Genomic DNA, 19,827 nt, shown 5'->3' with positions numbered 1-19,827 from the left:
GTTAAAGCACTGAAAGGAGAGGAGTGAGCTCCTGCCCGTAGGCCGTTCATGAGCAACTGCTTTTCAACAATGCAATGATTATTGTAAGACGGAGACCTAAACAGGGCACTGTTGTACAACTTTGCCAGAAATGGTTTCGACTGAAGTTAATTTTCCTAGGAAGATGGGAGACAAGTTCCCCATTTAAAATGTTATTTTACCAGATTCTATATAACTGATAAATGCTAATAATATTGATCAAAGATGGCCATATTTCCACTTGTTAGACAATCAAAAAAACCTTTGGGTTTCAGTCAGGCATTTAAGTAAAGATACAAAATGTAGCCCACTAAGGTAACACATATAGTTTCCTTTGATTAATGAATTAATTATTGAAGGAAGGAAAGAAAATTATATTATTTCTATCTGCTCAAAATTCCAAACCTAGGCATCTTCGAGAATATTTTAACAAATACCTTTGGAGTTTATTTCTAAAATAATAATAATAATTACTATCCCCAATTCATTACCCTGACTTTTAGAACAAAATGAAAGAAAGACTCTTTTTGGGTGACTTTATTTACACCTCTGCATCTTGGCATGTTCCATGTTAGCAAAATGTTACATGTTCTATACACTTAAAATTAGACATGTTGTGGTATTTAACATATTTACTGCATCTGCCCTTACACGGAAACAAGTAGCTCTTGCTGGACCTATCCATGACTCCTAGGTCTGTGACAGATGCTGGACATTGAATAATGATGCTGTGATTCTGTAATACTCTGAGAATTGAGTAGTCAGGAGAAGAGCAGGCCTTTAAAAGTTATTTATAATTTACAACTCCACAGCCAGTATTTTCTCTTTTTATTTGCCATATCCAACCTCACTTTAGTGAGCTTATTTTAACACTGAATTTAAAAACAAAAAAAGATTCCTCTACCCCACAATAGTAAACGTACCTGTCTCACAGAAAGCTTTGATTCTTCTGAGGGATTTTAAATCAGGTAACACCATACGGCAAACACACAGAAACATCATATCATAAATAGCACATTACTAAATTTCAAAGCTAGAAAAATGTATCATACGATAACTTGTAAACCACCTTCAAGTTAAAATACTTAGAAGCCAAAAGATTATTGAGAAATCAAACGAGGAATGTCAAAGATATGTGCGTGAAACATTTTAGTAAAGGAATGTGTTTGTTCAGTAACTATTTCATCTTTTCTAAAGTAATTATTTCTAGTAAAGAGTCCTGACTGCTTACCTCCAAACAGCAGCAGAGGGCCATTCAAAGAAAAACACTAATCTCAACTGTGTCCAACAGTATGGCATTCCTTTACTGAACAAACAGTTCTTTTCTGACATTCTCCAGTTAAGCCCGTTTTCATTCTCTAAAGACAGTTTTTTCCCTATAAGATCCCCTTTAAAAAATCACCCCAAAGCTTAGCCATAGCGCAAGCATCTTCCCAGCAGCTCAGCTTAAGTCAGTTAGTATAACTTTGGAATATAAGGAGCCGCACAGGAATGAATATCACTTAATGCCTAGATGGAAGATATAACACTGTCCAGTCTGTGTGCTTGGGAGGTGATTTGACACTCATGAAGGTAGCCATGTCATGTGTCACTCATGACTTTCCTTTATAACTACAGTGGTAGAGACAAAAGGAGCATGGTGGCCCTCATCTTCCAAGTCACACCTATGAAACACAGCTGGATCCAAGGAAGTCCCTGGCTCCACAGGAGACTTAACTGACACGCCACCTTGAGATTCAGCCCAGTCTGTGTCAAACATATGTTACTATGTTGTTACTGCCAGTGGGTTTTTCCTCCTAGGACATATCTCTTAGCTCAACAATTATTACATCAAATGCTGTTTAGTTAAGGAAAGACTAACTGGTCTTAAATACTTAATATAGTTAAAATTTTATTAACCTTAGCCTGGGTTTGTTGGAGGGGTTTTATTTGTATTACCTGTGAAACAGGGAAGGCATACGTGAAGAAAATGTCAGATTTTCCTCACCTAAGTAAGCATAAGCTACTCAGTAAAACCTTTCTGGTTAATTTTTGCACAGCGAGAAGAATTCTTCCAATTGCCATTTAAAGCCACTGATTTTATGTACCCACAGTTTATTTATTCAACATGCTGGTGCTACCCTACAGGGCACACAGATTTAGAAACAAACAAACAAACAAAAAACCAAAAACAACCCTGTAGACCACATAGCCACAAATAAGATCGTACCTCAAGTTGACTGCCATTATCTCACTAGTGTTAATATAAGAAGAAAGTTTACCAATGCTAGGGAGTGCTCTTTCCACGATATCTTTCCATTTATTGTTCCCACTGTGGCTCCTCATCTTTCTCCACAGGTCTCCCATAACCTGCTCTGCATCACAAATTGTACTGTTAGACTTGAGAGGCAGGTGTACGTGCATCACAGTGATGATGATAAACACTACCCTGGGATCCTGACTACTTGGTATACTGCACTGTACTGTATTTTGTGATTCTACTTCGAGCCATACTTGGGGAGGCAGATCCGACTGTCTGGCTAAAGTGATGGTCTGAGGAACTCCTCATGTGGCCAATAGTGGCTGTCCCTCCCATGCTACCCACGCCTCCGCCTCCACTGAGGCTCATACCAGTGCCACTACCACCCACTCCAGTTCCACTCAGAGCCCCACTACCAGCACCCATGGTGGTGCTAACTAGGCCACTACTGCTTATGCCTCCAACCCCACCGATTGCAGTGGTGCCACTGACTCCGCTCACACCAGCTCCAGAAACCACCCTCTCTGTCACAATCACATTGTGGGCATTTGATAACTCAGGAGGGATGCTCAGGTTGCCTATCATGCCAGAAGATGGTTGGATCACTCTCTCTGTCACGACCACATTTGAAGACTCTCTAGGGTTAGGAATGGTCAGAGAGGTGGGTAGACTTGAGCCTGGTGCTATTATCCTTTCTGTCACTATAACATTTGATCCATCTCTCAAGTCAGGTATGTCTACCATCCCATGCAAATCAGCACCAGAGATGGGGCCCACCACCCTCTCTGTCACCACCACATTTGAAGCCTGCCGGTTATCATGAAAGTGGACTGAGGGCTTCAGAGTGCCAGAAGTGGCATATGATTCTAACACAGTGACGTTACCATAGCCCAGAGGGTCAGAAATCGGCATAGGATGCTGTACACCAGGGCCAGAGGGGTAGGTATTCTCAGAAATCACTGTGGTAGTACCAAAATGTGGGGAGACAGGGGGTGGGTGTCCACTAGCAAGGGGCCCTGTTTGCTGAGGGCACATCGGTTCAGTGCTCTGAGGAGGCCAAGAAGGGTCGGGGTCTGGATACGAGTCTATTTCTTTTCCCATGCTGATATCTGCCAACTTCTTGAACTTGGGCCCCAACGTATCCAGGAAGCTTTCATCTAAATCTTCTCCAATGAAGCTGCAACAGCCCACGGAGCCTGCAGGGGAGCCTCCGCCTTCAATATCATAGATGAGCAAACAGTCATTGGATGGGCGTCCCTCTTCTTCATCCGCATAAGCATAGGCTTTCTAATTTGTACAGGAAAGAGAATATTAAACAAACAATAACAATGTGGGTTTTTTTTTTTTACCATTAGATGAATATATCTAAATTCTAATGCTTACTAGAATTGTTTTAAAAATGATTTCATAGGTATTTGAAAGAATTCAGTTTGAAGTTATTTTAGATATAATTTTTTAGAGGAACTTACTTAAAATAGTGTACAAAAATCAAATAAAAATTCACACATGATCTATTTTATCACTAATTTTGGAGGGGGGATATAAAAATAGTATGCACAAGTTGGAGGAGCTTCTTTTGGTCCAAAAGGGATATGTATAGTTGATGGGTTTAGAGAGGATTGCATTTTCTTTCACTTAGGGAAGAAGAATGGGGATTTGATATTTTTTTTGGCAAAATGAAACAATTTAATGCTGGATTTAGGTTTTATTTGGCAATATCATGTAAATAATTTTTGGCTTAGAAAAAATGGTAGACATAAACCAACAAATTTTTAGTAATGAAAATTTATAAACTGTGTTTTAAAAAGCCAACACAATAAAGTATGAAATAAACTTGAATGCTGCTCTAGATGAGAGAATTACTGCTAAAGCTTCAGAGAGATGCTGGCATTTGAACTGAATCTTGAAAGGTGGATAGAAAAGTGTGAGAGAGGAGGGATGAGAGACAGACAAACAGACAAACAACGACAATAACAACACAATATTGCAGGGTGGACCAGACTAACCAGAGGCACGAGGTGAGCAGTCTCTGTGGATAAGGGAAGTGGGCTGATGCTTAGGGAGAGATGGAACTGTAAGGTGGCACCTGAATCATGAATTTGGACTTGGAATTAGAGACAAATTCGAGCTATTGGCAGTTTATGTGGGAGAGTAAAATGCTCAGATCAGAGCTTCAGAAACATTCAGCAACAAACAAGGACCATTGGGCATGACAATTACGCCACTGCCAAGGCCCTTAGTGAGCGGGACTGAGAGAAAAGCGTATGGCTAAAAGCCTTACCTGACAGAAGTAGCTTTCCATGAAATTCATGTTGAGACCTCCATCTCTACACTCTCTCATTGAATTTCTTCTTAATGTTCCCGAATATTCTTGGCATATCTCAGGTCCAGCTGATGTTTTAACTCCATCCATTAGTTCAAATCCTGTAGTTCTTTCTCCTCCTCCCAGATCTTGCATTTCTCTGCCACAATATTCATTTGTATAAACTCCTAAAAACATCGAACACATCAAATTTAATTCTTCTAGTGTGTTGTAAGCTAAAAACCAACTTACTATCATGTATAGTTTCTTCAATCAAGCATGCATTGTGAGTACAGATGGAGATGAGACACAAAGGAGAGATAATTATGATATTAATTAAAATAAAATTAATAAAGATAAAATAATATTATAATATTATGTTAACAATATTAACCAGTTTGCTAATTTTAATTATCCGTTGACAGACTTTTATATATGATGTGCTGGCAGAAGCACAATGAAATAATAAAAATCTGTGGGCTTAGTAGTTTGATCTCAAAATGAGTCAAGTTGAGTTAAGTAGATACAATTCTAAAAATTAAGTAACTGTATCGGTATGCTTCCGATGCATTCCTGGATGCATATGGCATCCGGTAAAAGGCACAAGAGCCACTGAATTTCAGAATGAGGCCATAGCTGCAATGAGAAAAATGATTTCAGGAGGTATCTTGGGTAAGCACTTGAATGTGAGAGGTGGGAAGAAGCATGTTAAATGCTTGAGATAATGAAATAAAAAATAATACAGTAAAAGATGGTGAGCAGAAGGGGTATTCACAATTGAACGATGCCCTGTGGTATAACATTCTAATTTGACTTTGGGGGAAACATGCTTTCTGTATTCCAGTTATCCTGATACCTTCCATGCTCATGTGAAACTCCATAGACTTAATGAGAGAATCAGTGTATAGATAATTGTTGGTGGTTTTGATAAGTTGACAGGTCTCAGGAACTAACTGCAGATTAACGGACAGGAGGGGGGGGATGGGAGTCAGCGAGTTCCTGTCTTCAGCATGGAGAAATATTGGCACCATTAACAAAAATGGACGAATCAGGAAGAGAAACTGGACTAGGGATCTACTGTACAGGGGATATACAGACTATTGAATCCAATTCCACAAAACAGAAACATTCAAAGTAGAAAAGTAATTATATATGGGCTGGGGAGATGGCCTAGTGGTTAAGAGCACTGGGTATCAGAGAGCCTGGGTTACTCACACACACTCACATACACATGCACACTCACACACGTACACACACATGCATAGTATTCCATCTGTTAGATAACTCACTATTGTAATTCAGTACTTCTATCTACAGAGAGCTTGATTATGCCACCTTTCTGATGATCAAGGAAGATTTCAAGATATACAGCATGTATGCTAGAGAGATGGCTCAGCCATTAAAGACTCACAGCCAAAAATAAAATATACAGCATATAGGATCAATTACAGTAGGATTTCCTCTACTAGTCATTTTTCTTAAGAATATGTCAGTGGAAAAGTAATTATGAAAGCACATTTGAAGAAAAAATTTTTTACCCCTGAACAAAAACTTTTACTCCTGTTCTCTCTTGGGTAAACAGAGAGAACAGAGCCCATCTTAGCCATTTGTGCTGGTGGAAACTTCTTTTTCTTACCTGAGTTGTCAATACAGTCTATAATATTGGCATTACCAGGTATTATTTGTGGTACACAGATGGTGGTTATACCCTAAAAGACAAGAAACAACATTTTCCCATTTGTAATGAGTCTTTTCTTCTACTTGTATATTTCTATTATAAAATTATCATGGAATTCCTTTTAAAGAGACTATTAGGAAGCTTTTGAAGTCTACTTAGAAGTTGCATCTCATTTTAAGCCTTCCCTGGTGACGTCTACTGAGTTTTGGGGTACATTCCAACTCCTCTTGCTTTCCTCATTAGCTACCCAGAACCAGGAATAGTGTAAACTAAATGATCCCCACCATCTTAGGGTGTGTCTGGAGACTGGATTTTGGTGAGTCTCCAAATCTCATTCTTAGAGATTAGCACTTACATCGTGGGGTTCAGGCTGTGGGCCTTCTACTGCCCAAGTGTGAATTGCTCCATCAGAACATTCTGGAACAGGTTCAAAGCCAGCTCCACCACCAGGGGCCCCTCCACAATCACAGCAGAGCAACAAAAATGGGACCACTGTGGGAGAGAGAGGAAAGGGTTAGCAGTGGGCCATGTTGAAAGAGAACAATCTGATTTTCAACGGTTAAATGAGATATTCTGAGTTATGAATTTAAAATTACTACTACAGCTGTATGAATATAAAATTCCTACTTGATATGCCAGGACAACAAATAAATAATGGTTGGAACCCAAAAGAGCATGAGCTTAGAAACACTAGACTGCAGTGAATTCTAATTGGTAGTATTGAAATTACAGATGAAATACACAAAGTTGTCGGTTCTTTTCTGTCATCACTCAAGAAAACAGCAGAGACGAAAGAAAGTTGAAGACAAGCAGTGCTTTTGATCTTTCATGCCTGCACTTACTTTCTCATTTTCACACGTTTTCCTTTCTCCATTTTAAAGGAAGATCTGATTAAACTATTCAGTTATTCTCATGAAAGCCATTATTTTCCCCTACAGAGACATCTTTTCTTTAAACAATTCTCACATAAATAGAGACTATCACACTTTAGCAATGTCTTTTTTTCTAATCTGCTTGAGTTTTTCATTCTTGCTAGATAACTTTGAGTGAGTATAGAAAGAAAGGTTGTGTAAATAATTGAAGGAAATAAAGAGGAAAGTAAGGAAGTAGGGAAGAGAGAGGAAAGAAAAAAGAAGGCAAAAAAAGTAATGAAGTTTGCTCTTTTGGAAATCTGTAAAGGTGAGAGAAGAAAATAAATGTAAAGTTATTGACTTAAAGGCTTATGTATAACATTGAAAGCCTTTATTAGCCACACTATCTGATACTGGACATTGATACTAACGAAACTGAAAATGAAAGTTGGCTATTATTTATGGTGGTTATTATCAGGCCCTTGGCATATAGTTTGTTCCAATAAAGCAAAGAACTGACTACAGAATGGAGAGGATTATCTTCGCTATTATGTAATTCATATTCTGCAAGTTTGATAGCATTCTTGCATCTTCCTTGGTTTGGTTCATTCTGAGTTTTAAAAAAATCTATTTTTAAACTCATTATTTTTCTCAGAGAACTTTTCCTGGTTCTTTTTTTTTTTTAAAAGACAATTCACTGTACACAACTTATTTACAGTTTTGTACACTGTCTTAATATGAATGGGACCACTTTTTTACTTGAACCATTGTAACCAAAGCAAAATAACCTAAGTAATACAAAGTGTTAAAGTACAGCATAACGATATAAAATTTATTTATTTATTATGTATACAGTGTCCTGCCTGCATGTGTGCCTGCAGGCCAGAAGAGGGCATCAGATCACATTATAGGTGGTTGTGAGCCACCATGTGGTTGCTAGGACTTGAACTCGGGACCTCTGGAAGAGCAGTCAGTGCTCTTAACCTCTGAGCCATCTCTCTAGCCCTTTTTTCCTGGTTCTTAATTCTATTTATTTTGAGTCAAATAAGGATGAATTCCTGTTATTTAACACAGAATGTTCCTTTTTTAAAAAGTGTATTTCAAATTCTAGAGAAAGTACTCTACAGTGTACTCTCAGAGTGCCCAAATTTCTTTGTGGTTTATGTAGATCAACGTTGATGAAATGTTTCAAAATGTGAGTTATTTAAAGTCAGAGAAAATCTAGTGAAGAAGTATTCATTTGTAGCTCTTCACTCGTTAAGAGAAATGAAGAGAGGCTGGGAATGTGGCTCAGTGGCTAAAACTTTTGCTCTTGCAGGGGACCCCGATGATGTTCCTAGCACCCACGTGGGGACTCACAACCATCCGTAGCTTCAGTTCCAAGGCATTCAGGGCACTCTCTTTTCACCTCTGCAGGCACCAGGCCCATGTGCTTTATGATTACATCCATGTAGGAAAAAGCACATGCACACATAAAATAAAAGATGTCTTTTTAAAAAGAGAGAAAGTAAGGCAGCAAAAATACTTTAAAATTTTGTGTGTGAGTTCTCTCAATGTACATTTTGAGACTAATTAGTTAAACATGTGAAGCTTACTTTACCACGGAGATTTTATGATTCTATACTTGAAAATGGTAAGTTTTACATTTTTTTTGTATTTATTTTTGTATATGTGTACACATCAGAATCTGGCTGCATATATCCGAGGCTTGATTCAAATCTTCCTGCCTCATAGTCCCAACTGCCTGGATGGTAGGTGTGTGCCACCCCGCTCAATTGCAAATGTTAATGTTTGTATTAACTTAAGAACAGTAAACATGCTCCAAGATATTACCCCCATCACACTCCAGTTTCTGTTGCAATCCAAGGCAATAATCAAGCCCACCAGGATCATCCTTTGGACTCTATGTTTGTATTTCTGTCCATGACTGTGTTTCTTCAATAACAATAGCTAATGACATGAAAAAGTGGCCCCAGGACATACCACAGGCCAACTTCCCCTGTGGTACCTTTCCTCTTCTACTGGTATTGTGAGGAAAGCGGCAGGAATTATTTTGCAAAAACAATAGCAAAACTCAGAATGGCTAGGTAATCCTTGGAGGAACGATACTGTTAAGTTGGACACCTGGACTGTTTCATTCTTTTCATCAAACCTTGCAGTCTGCATGGCTTAAGATGCCCTAGGATCCAGTGTCTGCCTGTCTTCGTAGCTTTATCCATTACCTCACTGTCAGGTGCAACCTAGATTTCCTCCCCCTGGGTGTTCTCTGGTTCAATGTGTCATATTGCCTTTCTCTGTGTTAAAAGTCCCGTGCTTTGCCCTCCACTCCCCATTTGCTTTAATAGATTATTTCTGATTGTTCCACTCAAACAGCAATGTGAATGTGCATTACGACACTCTTCTGTGACACTGACACTGACTGCAGAGAAGCTACTGTACCTCTGTGGTGCCACAAAGGGGCCAAAAGTTTAATTTTTTCCCTCCCCTGTGAACTCAATACCAAGCACAAACATTTCTTGCTTATTACACAATGTAAGAGTATGTAAAATATATTTCATGAAAGAATAAAAAGAATCTTATTTCTTTCCTCATATGTTTTGAGAGACATATGCCAAAAGAAGTGTTGAAGCACTTACATCCTAGGACTAGGAATCCCATGATTAGCAGCCCAATGCCTGCAGGACCGAAGTGAACGTTGTCTCCAAAGCTATCAACTTGGTAGGGACCAGTTTCGGAGCCATCGTTGTCACGACCGCCATCGCCACCGTCGCCACCATCACCACCGTCTCCACCTCCCCATGGTTTTGTGGAGACTTGCGGTCCCTCAGTGGAAGTGCTTTGATTTGTGTAAGTCTGTCCTCCCCCGGAATGGTCGCCACCATCACCATCTGAACTGCCATTGCCGTCTGTGCTGGTTGCCCAGCCAGAGCCACTCAGATCAATGATGATTGTTCCAGTGCAGGTCCTCTGAAGACTATCTGTAACAAGATTCACAGCAGAAGAAGTTGCCGTCCGTACACAGCCTAGTAACCGTCAGATTACAAGCAAACACTACTATACTCGGTGTTCTGGGGGGGGGGGGAGCTGGAGACTCTCATCCTTGGAAAGCAATTGCTTCATGATTGATCCATCTCCTTAGTCCTTCTACTCAGTGTTCAAGCCAACCAGGGATGGTATTATAACCACTAACCTTATCACTCTCACTGGCAACAGTGTTTACTGGATAGTTTAAAGGGCTGCTAGTTAGATATTATATCCAAGTAGAAAATGCAAAAGTACAGAAAGGCGTGCAACGAAACCAGAAGCTAAGCTATCAGTCAAGTGTTCTAAATCAATTGTCCAAAGTGAAAAGGCAAGAATAGGCAAGAAAGCACCTCTAAGATCCAGTAAGCAGTAAATGATGGGATAGGACAGCCACCCAGTCTCACCAGTCTTCACAGTCTTAGCCTCGTGCTACTGTCAGTTGGAGTGCTCAGCATGCCAACTTTTATTGAAAAGAGGATTTCTTTACAACAGGATAGATAATTTTAAATTATCCAAGGGTATTTATGCTTGGCTTCCTCTGTAAGGAAGTCAAATTGATTTCTTACCATCTATTGAGAGCACCGTTCCTTCATATCTGCCGTTCAGCTTATTGTATTGTTCCATAGTAACTCGGTTCCTTAAAGTTATTATGCCCGTTCTTGAGTCAATAGCCAGCAGGTCAGCTGGGTTATTTCCCATCACATATCTGTATTTAAAGAATACAGTAGAAATTAAAGTTACCTTTTAAGGTTAGTATAGAAAATAACGGGTTAATTGTGTCCTTTCATACACATGTGTCTCCTGCTTTTTTCTCCCTCATCCTTCTTCTCTCCCGTCCACTTCACGGCGTCTGCCCCCCCCGGCTGGTTCTCTTCCTTCCCCGAAACAGTTCTCGGTTTCGTGCCACATGGACCTCATCAGCCTCTCTTTCCCTCTCCCTTAGGATTGCTTCTTCTCTTCGCATAATCCTCTGAAGTTACAGTTTGAGTTGAAAAATGCCATTCTTACCTAACATTTGTTGAAGTTCGACCCGTGTCCAGGTCTGTAGCCACAAAGTCTCCCACTTTGTAATTTGCTCCCATTTTACTGGTCACTACGAATGTCTTTGAGCCTGGCCGGAACACAGAGCCCTCAACCACGTTTAACACAGTCACGGTGACCATAGTTGCTGTGAGTCTATATTGAGAAACAATTGACTGGTGGAATTCAGCTACATTTCGAACACCAATGCTGAGTTGCATATTACTCATGGCTTCATAATCTAGGGGCTAGAGAATACAGAAAGGATTAGTTTTCCTGCAAGAAAGCATTTCAGAGGAGAGAGAAATCCTTTGAGACTAGTAAAAGTAGTTTACTATGTTCTTGTTTCAGTTATATAATTGAACATAAATCCACATGACTACCTAGTCTAGTCTTACTGGCTGGTTCAAGGTAGACATATGCAAACATAGTAAGGGGGAAAAAAATCTAGTTGTCCGAGATCCTTTGTTAATAAGGTTGAAAACATCAAAATGAGTCCTGATTGCTCACCAAACCAGTGAAATGCTTTAATTCAACATACGATCCAATTCATTTATTTGTAATGCAAAGACAATTTATGTTAGCTAACAGCATTGCATGATTTTGAGAAAGTAGCCCTTTTTATGACAAAATATGAGTTAAATATATTAGAGATCCCATCATTTAACTAGTTTTATCTATTAAAAACTTCAGTGTGACTTTTTGAATGTCAATGCATATATACATACATATATGTGACACACACACACACACACACACACACACACACAGAGAGAGAGAGAGAGAGAGAGAGAGAGAGAGAGAGAGAGAGAGAGAGAGAGAGAGAGAGAGAAATAGTTTTCTTCAATATGTTATAAAAATAATTAAGTGGCAAGTTTTTTTTTAAATAAAAGTTGATATCCAAATCCACAATTCATAAAATTTACCAAATAGCTGGTGTATTCACTATCTACCAAATATGTTTTTCCAAATTTTTCTGAATATTTTAAATAAAAGTATCCACACACTGAGCTCACCTGTTTATCTAAAATTTTGTATTACAGAATCCATTTTATTTGCAACTCAAAATACCAACTATAGCACATGTGTGTGTGTGTGTGTGTGTACACACTCACCATAATCATATTACTTCTCCATAACCATAGTAAAGGATTTGATGTGTGCTATCATATCTGGGAGTATTATCTTAGTGTTTAGGTAAAGGTCTTAAGAGCAGATAAGTTGAATAACTTTAGAGTGATAGAGAACTGCTAGCATCCAATACTAGATAGTATTACAGGAAAAACTGAAACTGACAAGGAGACCTGGGTTTAAATGTTTGCATCATTTACTAGCTGTGAAAATTAGAACAGGCTGTGTGCTCTTTGAGCCTCCATCTTTTTTTCTACAATATGGACTTAATGTAACCTAATTTTCAAGGGTGCGAGGAGAGAGACCAGAAGCATCTGGAAACTGTTTCAAGCAAATGGAAGCAATGGTCTTGGTGAATGAAAATTTAAGAGATATGGGAGGCATAAGACCACACTTCCCAAAGGGACTGAGTCCATTGGGAATCTGATACATAGGGTTATTCTGAAAGGCAGACTCCAGCAGGACTATGGACAAGCCTAGAGAGAGTAAAGGGTCAGGCTAGGGGAATCCTGGGTCTACACTAAGAGACATAATCCCCAGAGAGGGGGAGGGTCCTGCAGCATGAAAGAAAGAAGTAGATGAAGCAGGATTGCATTTTACCCTGAATGATTCATATTGTGTGCATCACATGCAACCATGAACAATTAATGAAGAGTTTGACCATTTGTCCTCAGTGGTTTTGTACTGCACGGTGAAAACTTTACTCTCAGCTTCCCAGGAGTCAGGGTTTTGTTTTGTTTTGTTTTGTTTTTCAAGACAGGGTTCTTTGTGTAGCCTTGGCTGTCTTGGACTCACTTTGTAGACCAGGCTGGCCTCGAACTCACAGAGATTTGCCTGCCTCTGCCTCCTAAGTGCTGGGATTAAAGGCGTGCACCACTATACCTGGCAGGAGTCAGATTTTTAACCTTACACTTCAGGGGACAGTTTACTGCATGTAAATGTGGCGAACAGTTGTCACAGAGGAGAAATAAAATAAGCCATGGCCAACAGCCACAGTGAGATGGGAATATAAAGGCTCTATGATTCTACAGTTGTCACAGTTTAATTCCATAAAGGCACACTGGAAAATTACAATGATTTGATTTTATGATCCCGGAGGAAAAGAAACTTCTAATTAATATGATGAATATTCTTAAAGCATAGTGTTAGAATCTCAGTGTTGGCATGGGCACATTTTTAAAGTCCATGTTATATTGTTTAATTATTTACTTTGGAGCTGGAGAGATAGATAGCTTAATGGTTAAGAGCACATATTGCTCCTGCGGGGGACCAGGGCTCAGTTCCTAGAGCAGACACGGCAGCTCAGAACTGCACATAACTTCGGCTTGGGGGGATCCGATGCCTCTGGTCTCTGAGGGCGCTACACTCATGTGCACATACCCCTACACTGGTACAGAAACACATACATGGAATTAAGAGTGATAAATCCTTAAATAAATACAAACAGCACCCTAACTCTAAAGGGTAATCATATTCGGTTGTTTGAAACCTTCTTATAGAAATGATTTCCCCTGATATGATCTTTGGGAAGAACTGTATTGATAAAAAAGAGCTTGAAAATTTTAATGCTTACTTTCCTGAAATGATATAAGCACACACATTCATATTAAAATGTTTGTATTTTATGTAATTTTAAAGCACTGTAATTTTAATTCCATGGATTCGTTTATAAAATGTTAATATCATTTTGTCTTTGACATTTTGAAATAGAAAAGACCGCCAACGCAAATTATTTAGGATAATTATGCCTTACCTGGACAACCTTCAGAATTCCCACATTTGTTCGTTCATTCATTTCTATTTCAAACCAATTGCCCTCATTTCCAGAGATGAAAAAAATGACCGCCTTCCAGTTGTCTGAGAATTCCTCGTCCAAATCAATGACTCTGATCACCTGTAGCTGCGAATGGAGGGCGTTTTCTTCAATGCTGACGGTATACTGAAACAAGAGGTGAGACATCAGAGCAAAGCACGGGAGCCAGTCACGCAGCAGGCGGCCAGTAGCATGCTCATCGTTAACTATTCAGCGACAGCCTCCTTGCTCATAACCGCACGCTTTGTTGTTCCAATCCACTTTTCCTACTGAAGAAAGAACTCAAGAGAATGTGTGTGTCTACCCTGGTGTTGTAGATAGCACACGTAGTAAGTACGCTTGAAAACTGAATGGGTTTCTATAAGAATCGGGATGCAATGCATGTATAATTACCAAATCTAATTCTCAAGAACAAATGCTTACAGATGACTGCTCCAAGTATGGGATGTTGTCGTTGACATCCAAGATTCTGATGCTGCACTCGCTTTCTGCAGACATGCCGTCTGCCCCACCGTCACGGTCTGAGCCTCTCACCACAAGAGAATACTGGCTATATTGCTGAAAAAGACACATTACAGACAATGTCACACGAGGCATAGACTGTCTTATGCGAATGTCTTTTAAAACACTGGCTTAACATTTACGTAAACCATCAACAGAAAACAAAGTAATCTAGGAGATTAAAAAAAAAAAAAAAAAAAACTACAGCTCTCAAATCACTCAGTATGGAATTTTGTCACTTCCATTGCCAGGGATGTTTACTCAGCATGATCTCAAAGAAGCAACAGTTTTGTTAAAGACCTCATTTCTTAGTCATTGTATGACCAGAGGTAGGAACAGGGCATAAAGGGTGAGACTGGCCAAAGTGTTCAAGAGGAAAAAGATATGGTTCATCAAAGATGAATGGTATGAAAATCCTGGGCTGTGAGCAAACGTGGGATTGAGCATTCAAGACAAACATAGAGGTGTCTATTAGCAGCTGGAGTGTGAGAAATGGAGCCACGGATTCTGTTCAGTGGTGCCTCCACTTTTAGAAGTTGGTGAAAGCGACGGAAGCTTCCTTAGACTTGTGCGTACCACAAGGGTATGACCTCAGCACATCTCTTTGTGCTTCCAGAATCCCCAGTGGAGGTGGAGGGGCTTTACCTCTGACATCCTGTCTCACGGAGCATTACTGCTAAAAAGCATTTTGATATCAAAAGATTTTTTTGTTGGGCTATGTGAAAAAAAAAAAAACAGAGAGAAAGTGGAAAAGCTAAATAATCACACCTTTTCTTCTAAAGGTGATTTTCAAACAAGTGAAAAAAATAGATTTAAGGAATTGGAAAACATTCACAGACCTGTATAGGTCAAACCAGACAAAAGCCCAGCACTGAGAAGTGGATCCAGAACCAAGAAGCTATTTGCAATTGATCCCTGCTGAGAAGAGAAAACAGTTTTCTCCAGTGGAGTGCCATTGGACATATCAGCCACAGTCCAGGGCAGGGCCCATGTCCAGGAGTGCTTGGTCAACATAAAACAGATTCCTGCGTGTGTGTGTGCGATTTTTATTTTAATATTTTTTTTATCATTAGCCTTGGTTTGAGCTTTGTTTTATTTTGGAGGAGAGGGAGAGAGGAAAGGGTGGGTGGACAGGGAGGTGAGGAAGATCTGGGAGGAACTGGAAGAGGGGAAAGAATGTGATCAAAATATATTGTTTTGGTATAGAAATAGGGCTGGTAAGATGGCTCAATAGGTAAATGTACTTACCACAAATCTAATAACTAGAGAGACGTCCCACACAGTGGAAGGAGAGAACCAATTCTTAGACGTTTGTCCTCTGACCTTAACAACTATACCATAGCATACACGTGACCACACACACAAATAATAAATAAAAAAATATACAAAATTTGAAGGCATTCTTTCAGTTTCTCTCTCTCCTAAGTACCCGTACTTTTAGAACTAGTTCCTTTGAATAAAGATCCATTAAAAGAGGAAGAATTACCTCTCTGTCTAGAAAATTATTCATTGTTCGGATTTCTGCAGTGTATCTGTTGATGATGAACATTGGTGAGTCTGAAGGCTCTTGTCTTATGATCTTGAAAGCTATCTTTGAGTTCAAGTTATTTGGTTCATCTGCATCAGTAGCGTTGAGTTTCATTACCAGTGTGTCTAGAAATCAAGGCAGTTGGCACAGTTGGACAACAAACATTATTATAGCCCAATATGTTATCTGTCCGTACAGTGTGCATTTAACTCTCTTCCATTTGTACAACATCACGTTCAATATATTAGTACCTTTCTTTACTTGTTTCCTAATAAAAAGATGGTATTTAAATAGGAGCCCACATATTACTGCAGGGAAAAAGGAAGCCTATTATTCTGAATCTCTTTTTTTTTTATTCTAATATAACTTCTTTTAAGCAAGATGCTTATGGTTAAATAGAAGAGCATTAAAATCCAATTAATGTTTACCCAAGTGTGCTATATGACCATAATTTTAGCCATATGATCTTGTCCTTACTTCTCACAGTTTAAATTAGAATGTACAAATAACACCATACCCACGAAGTTCATGTAAAAATTTAATAGCAAATGAGAATATTGACTGATGTTTATACTGAACAATGCACTTTAAATAAATATTATTGTCCATCTTGGGCATTTAATAAGTGGCATTGTTGTTTAGATTGAAATTGGCTCTTGTGTAGGTTGTGTAAGTAGGAGCTTTCAGGAAATATTTGTTTAATTACATTCACTGTTCTGTCTTTATCACATTTCTTATTCTAATAAATAGTTTTAATGAATGACACTGTAGGCATGAGAAGCTGTCAATATTCATCCATCAATTAGAACTCTGTTCTACTCTCTAAATTGTTCCCAACATTTCTTATGTCTTAATAAAAAATGATGAGAGAGAGCCAACCCCTGACACTATTAATGATATTCTGATATCCTTGCAGACAGGAACCTAGCATAACTGTCATCTGAGAGGCTTCATCCAGCAGACATTGAAAACAGAGACCTGCGACCAACTATTTGGTGGAACTCAGGGGATCTTGTGGAAGAGTTGGGGGGGATTGCGGGAGCTGGAGGGGTCAAGGACACCACAAGAAGACCGACAGAGCCAACTAACCTGGATCCATGGGATTTCATAGAGACTGAACCACAAACCAGACAACACGCATGGACTAGGCCCAGGCCACCTACACACGTGAAGCTGATGGGATGCTTGGTCTTCAAGTGGGTCTCCTACCAACTGGAGTGGGGGCTGTCACCGACTTGAACTCTGTTGCCTCCCTTTGGATCCTGTTTCCTTAGTATTAGGGCTACTTTGTCTTGCCTCAGTGAAAGAGGAGGCACTTAGTCCTGATGTTACTTGATGTGCCAGGGTGGGGAGGTACCTGGGGGGGGAGGGGTATGGGGGGAGTGGGGGGGAAGGGTGGGACTGGGAGGTGAGGAAGAAGTCAGGTTATGATTGGGATGTAAAATGAATGAGTAAATTAATGGAAAAAAATAAATTTAAAAGAAGGATGATGATCACAGGTGATGGGATTGCCATGCACTGCACTCAGGCACAGAGTAACTTCTCATTGCTCTGAGCCTGTCACCACTGTGCTGCACATCCTGTTGGGATTCATCTCAAGAGTCTCTAAAAGGCTAGGGCAGGAGACATGCGTTCAATCCCACTCGTTGCTTTGCAGGCATTTCTGTACTGGCACGGGAACTACTTCCTGAGTTGTTGGTTCTAGATGTTTACTGCAATTTCTCGCCCACTTGGGAATGTTTGCCTTCACCCAGCTCAGTCCAGTTGCCTAGCAACAGTAACTTAGACACTAACACATAGTTTTTTTTAATAGTGCAGGTAACTCACTTGCATTAGAATTTTCTTCTATTTGTCCTACAAATGTAGTCATGGAAAACATGGGAGGGTTGTCATTTATATCCAAAACCCTGACTCTGAGCTCCAGTGGTCTTTCCAAATCTTGACCCTGCGCATTCAGTGCTCGGCAGTAGATCTAGACAGGAAAGAAAAGAATCTGTGGCAAAACATGCATTTGTAAGTTCTTACACGATGTGGGCCTTGCCTTAGTACCACAGGATTAAGGGACATCATGGTATTATTATTTCCCACTACAATATAGACACTGGCAACATATACAATCAATAAGAAAAGGCAAACAAAAGCATAAAATGCAGCTAAGAAAGCAACCTGACTTGTTAGATAAAGGAAATGTTGTATATTCTATGTTTAAAATTAAGAAAAAGAGTACCAGGGGAGGACATTGGAGAATGTGGTGAGGGAGAGTCAAAGGAGCACTTCGGTGGAAAAGTGGCCCTCAAGTGGCCTTCAGGTATCGAGGTGGCTATGTGGCTGTTTAATTTATCCCCACTACTTCCATTGTGAAGATATATAATGTATATTTTTTTCACAGAGGCCATCTGCTCTGTGTCAACACTGCATTGGGCCTCAAGGTAGACTGGTTTGTTGACTGGGTAAATGTGTAGGGAGACACTGTGGAGGAAAGAAGTCAAGAATACAGATTTGGACTGGAGGCTAAGGAATTAAAATAATCTAGGGATACAGATGAGCAGTGTGGATGAAAGCAGCAAAAACCAAGAAATGTCTGAATGTAGTTTGGAATATGACTTTCTTCAGGGCTGGGGACTGAGCCCAGGCCTTTAGCTTCAGTAAGCAAACACTTCATGACTGTATTGCATCCTTATGCCTTTGGTGGGATTTTAATAGAAGAGATCACAGGATCAGTGGAAAGTTGGCTTTTATTTTATTTTATGTTTTTAGTTAAGAAGTGCCAACCATGACGATAGATGGAAATGGAGGCAGTCAATAGGGAAGGAGAATAGAAGGAGAAAAGTAGGGGATAGGATAATACTCTTCAAGAGACAAGTAATGACTGGGTGGTAACTATGTCATCGGGAGAGCACCAGGAAAGCAGGAAGATGATCATGGTTTCAGACGTCATGGTGAATGTATTGAGCTACAGGGGAAGAGCACTATGTATGTATGGGAGGTATTCGGAAAGGTGGCTTGGCTTGCGGGTAGCTGCTTAAAGAGAAATGAAGTGGAGGGTTAGAAGAGAGGCTACTGGGCTGGAGAGATGGCTCAGAGGTCAAGAGCACTGACTGCTCTTCCAAAGGTCATGAGTTCAATTCCCAGCAACCACATGTTGGCTCACAACCATGTATAACGAGATTTATATATATAATAAACAAATAAATCTTTAAAAAAAAAAAGAAGAGAGGCTACTTAAGTTGTGTGACAGCTTCTACAAGGAATAAAAAAAGAGAGGAAAGGCCAGTTAAGGATGAGTGAGGGTCCAAAGTTCATTTAGAGCTCAGGTGATCTTGATGATAATGAAGTATGTTCACATGGAACAAATGGTCTCCAGGAGCTCCAGGCTCATCCCTTGGCAGCAGAGTTAAGAGGAAGAATCAATTTCCACTGGTAAGGTCTAAGATTTTTCCAAGAATAACTTATACCTGCCCACAGATATTGACACAAAGCCCACTTACAATGAAAAAGGGCGTAACTTCCCGATCAACGATGGATGTTATATTGATTTCACCAGTTTTTTGATTAATAATGAAGATTCCATAAGGTGGCTGGTCAATCCCTACTCCAGAGATGCGGTACGTCACTGCCTGGTTTGCAGCACAGTCTGAATGAATCTGTACAAAGACGCAGGTGAAGATGTTACTGGGGCCATGCCATCTTCTACACATGACCAATGACAGCTGTCTTCTTCG

General features: G+C 39.8%; 1 protein-coding gene across 1 annotated transcript in view; it reads right to left on the bottom strand.

Moving 5' to 3' along the window:
- Positions 1-2,014: 2,014 nt before the first annotated feature.
- The window catches only part of Dsg1 (desmoglein 1), a 28,752-nt gene continuing 10,939 nt past the window's right edge, over positions 2,015-19,827 (bottom strand). Inside the window, exons 4-15 of the mRNA XM_051163254.1 lie at positions 19,594-19,749; positions 17,933-18,077; positions 16,064-16,230; positions 14,500-14,634; positions 14,017-14,202; positions 11,121-11,380; positions 10,679-10,818; positions 9,725-10,066; positions 6,593-6,729; positions 6,196-6,268; positions 4,539-4,747; positions 2,015-3,544 (exon numbers count right to left, since the gene is read on the bottom strand). Coding sequence (XP_051019211.1) covers positions 2,459-3,544; positions 4,539-4,747; positions 6,196-6,268; positions 6,593-6,729; positions 9,725-10,066; positions 10,679-10,818; positions 11,121-11,380; positions 14,017-14,202; positions 14,500-14,634; positions 16,064-16,230; positions 17,933-18,077; positions 19,594-19,749 — 3,036 coding nt within the window. The 3' untranslated portion in view covers positions 2,015-2,458. The remainder of the gene's footprint in view (positions 3,545-4,538; positions 4,748-6,195; positions 6,269-6,592; positions 6,730-9,724; positions 10,067-10,678; positions 10,819-11,120; positions 11,381-14,016; positions 14,203-14,499; positions 14,635-16,063; positions 16,231-17,932; positions 18,078-19,593; positions 19,750-19,827) is intronic.

The sequence above is a fragment of the Acomys russatus genome, chromosome 20 (genome assembly GCF_903995435.1).
Source record: "Acomys russatus chromosome 20, mAcoRus1.1, whole genome shotgun sequence".
NCBI classification, from domain to species: Eukaryota; Metazoa; Chordata; class Mammalia; order Rodentia; family Muridae; genus Acomys; species Acomys russatus.
The sequence above is the reverse complement of the archived record's forward strand: the minus strand, read 5'-3'. Positions and strand labels throughout refer to the sequence as shown.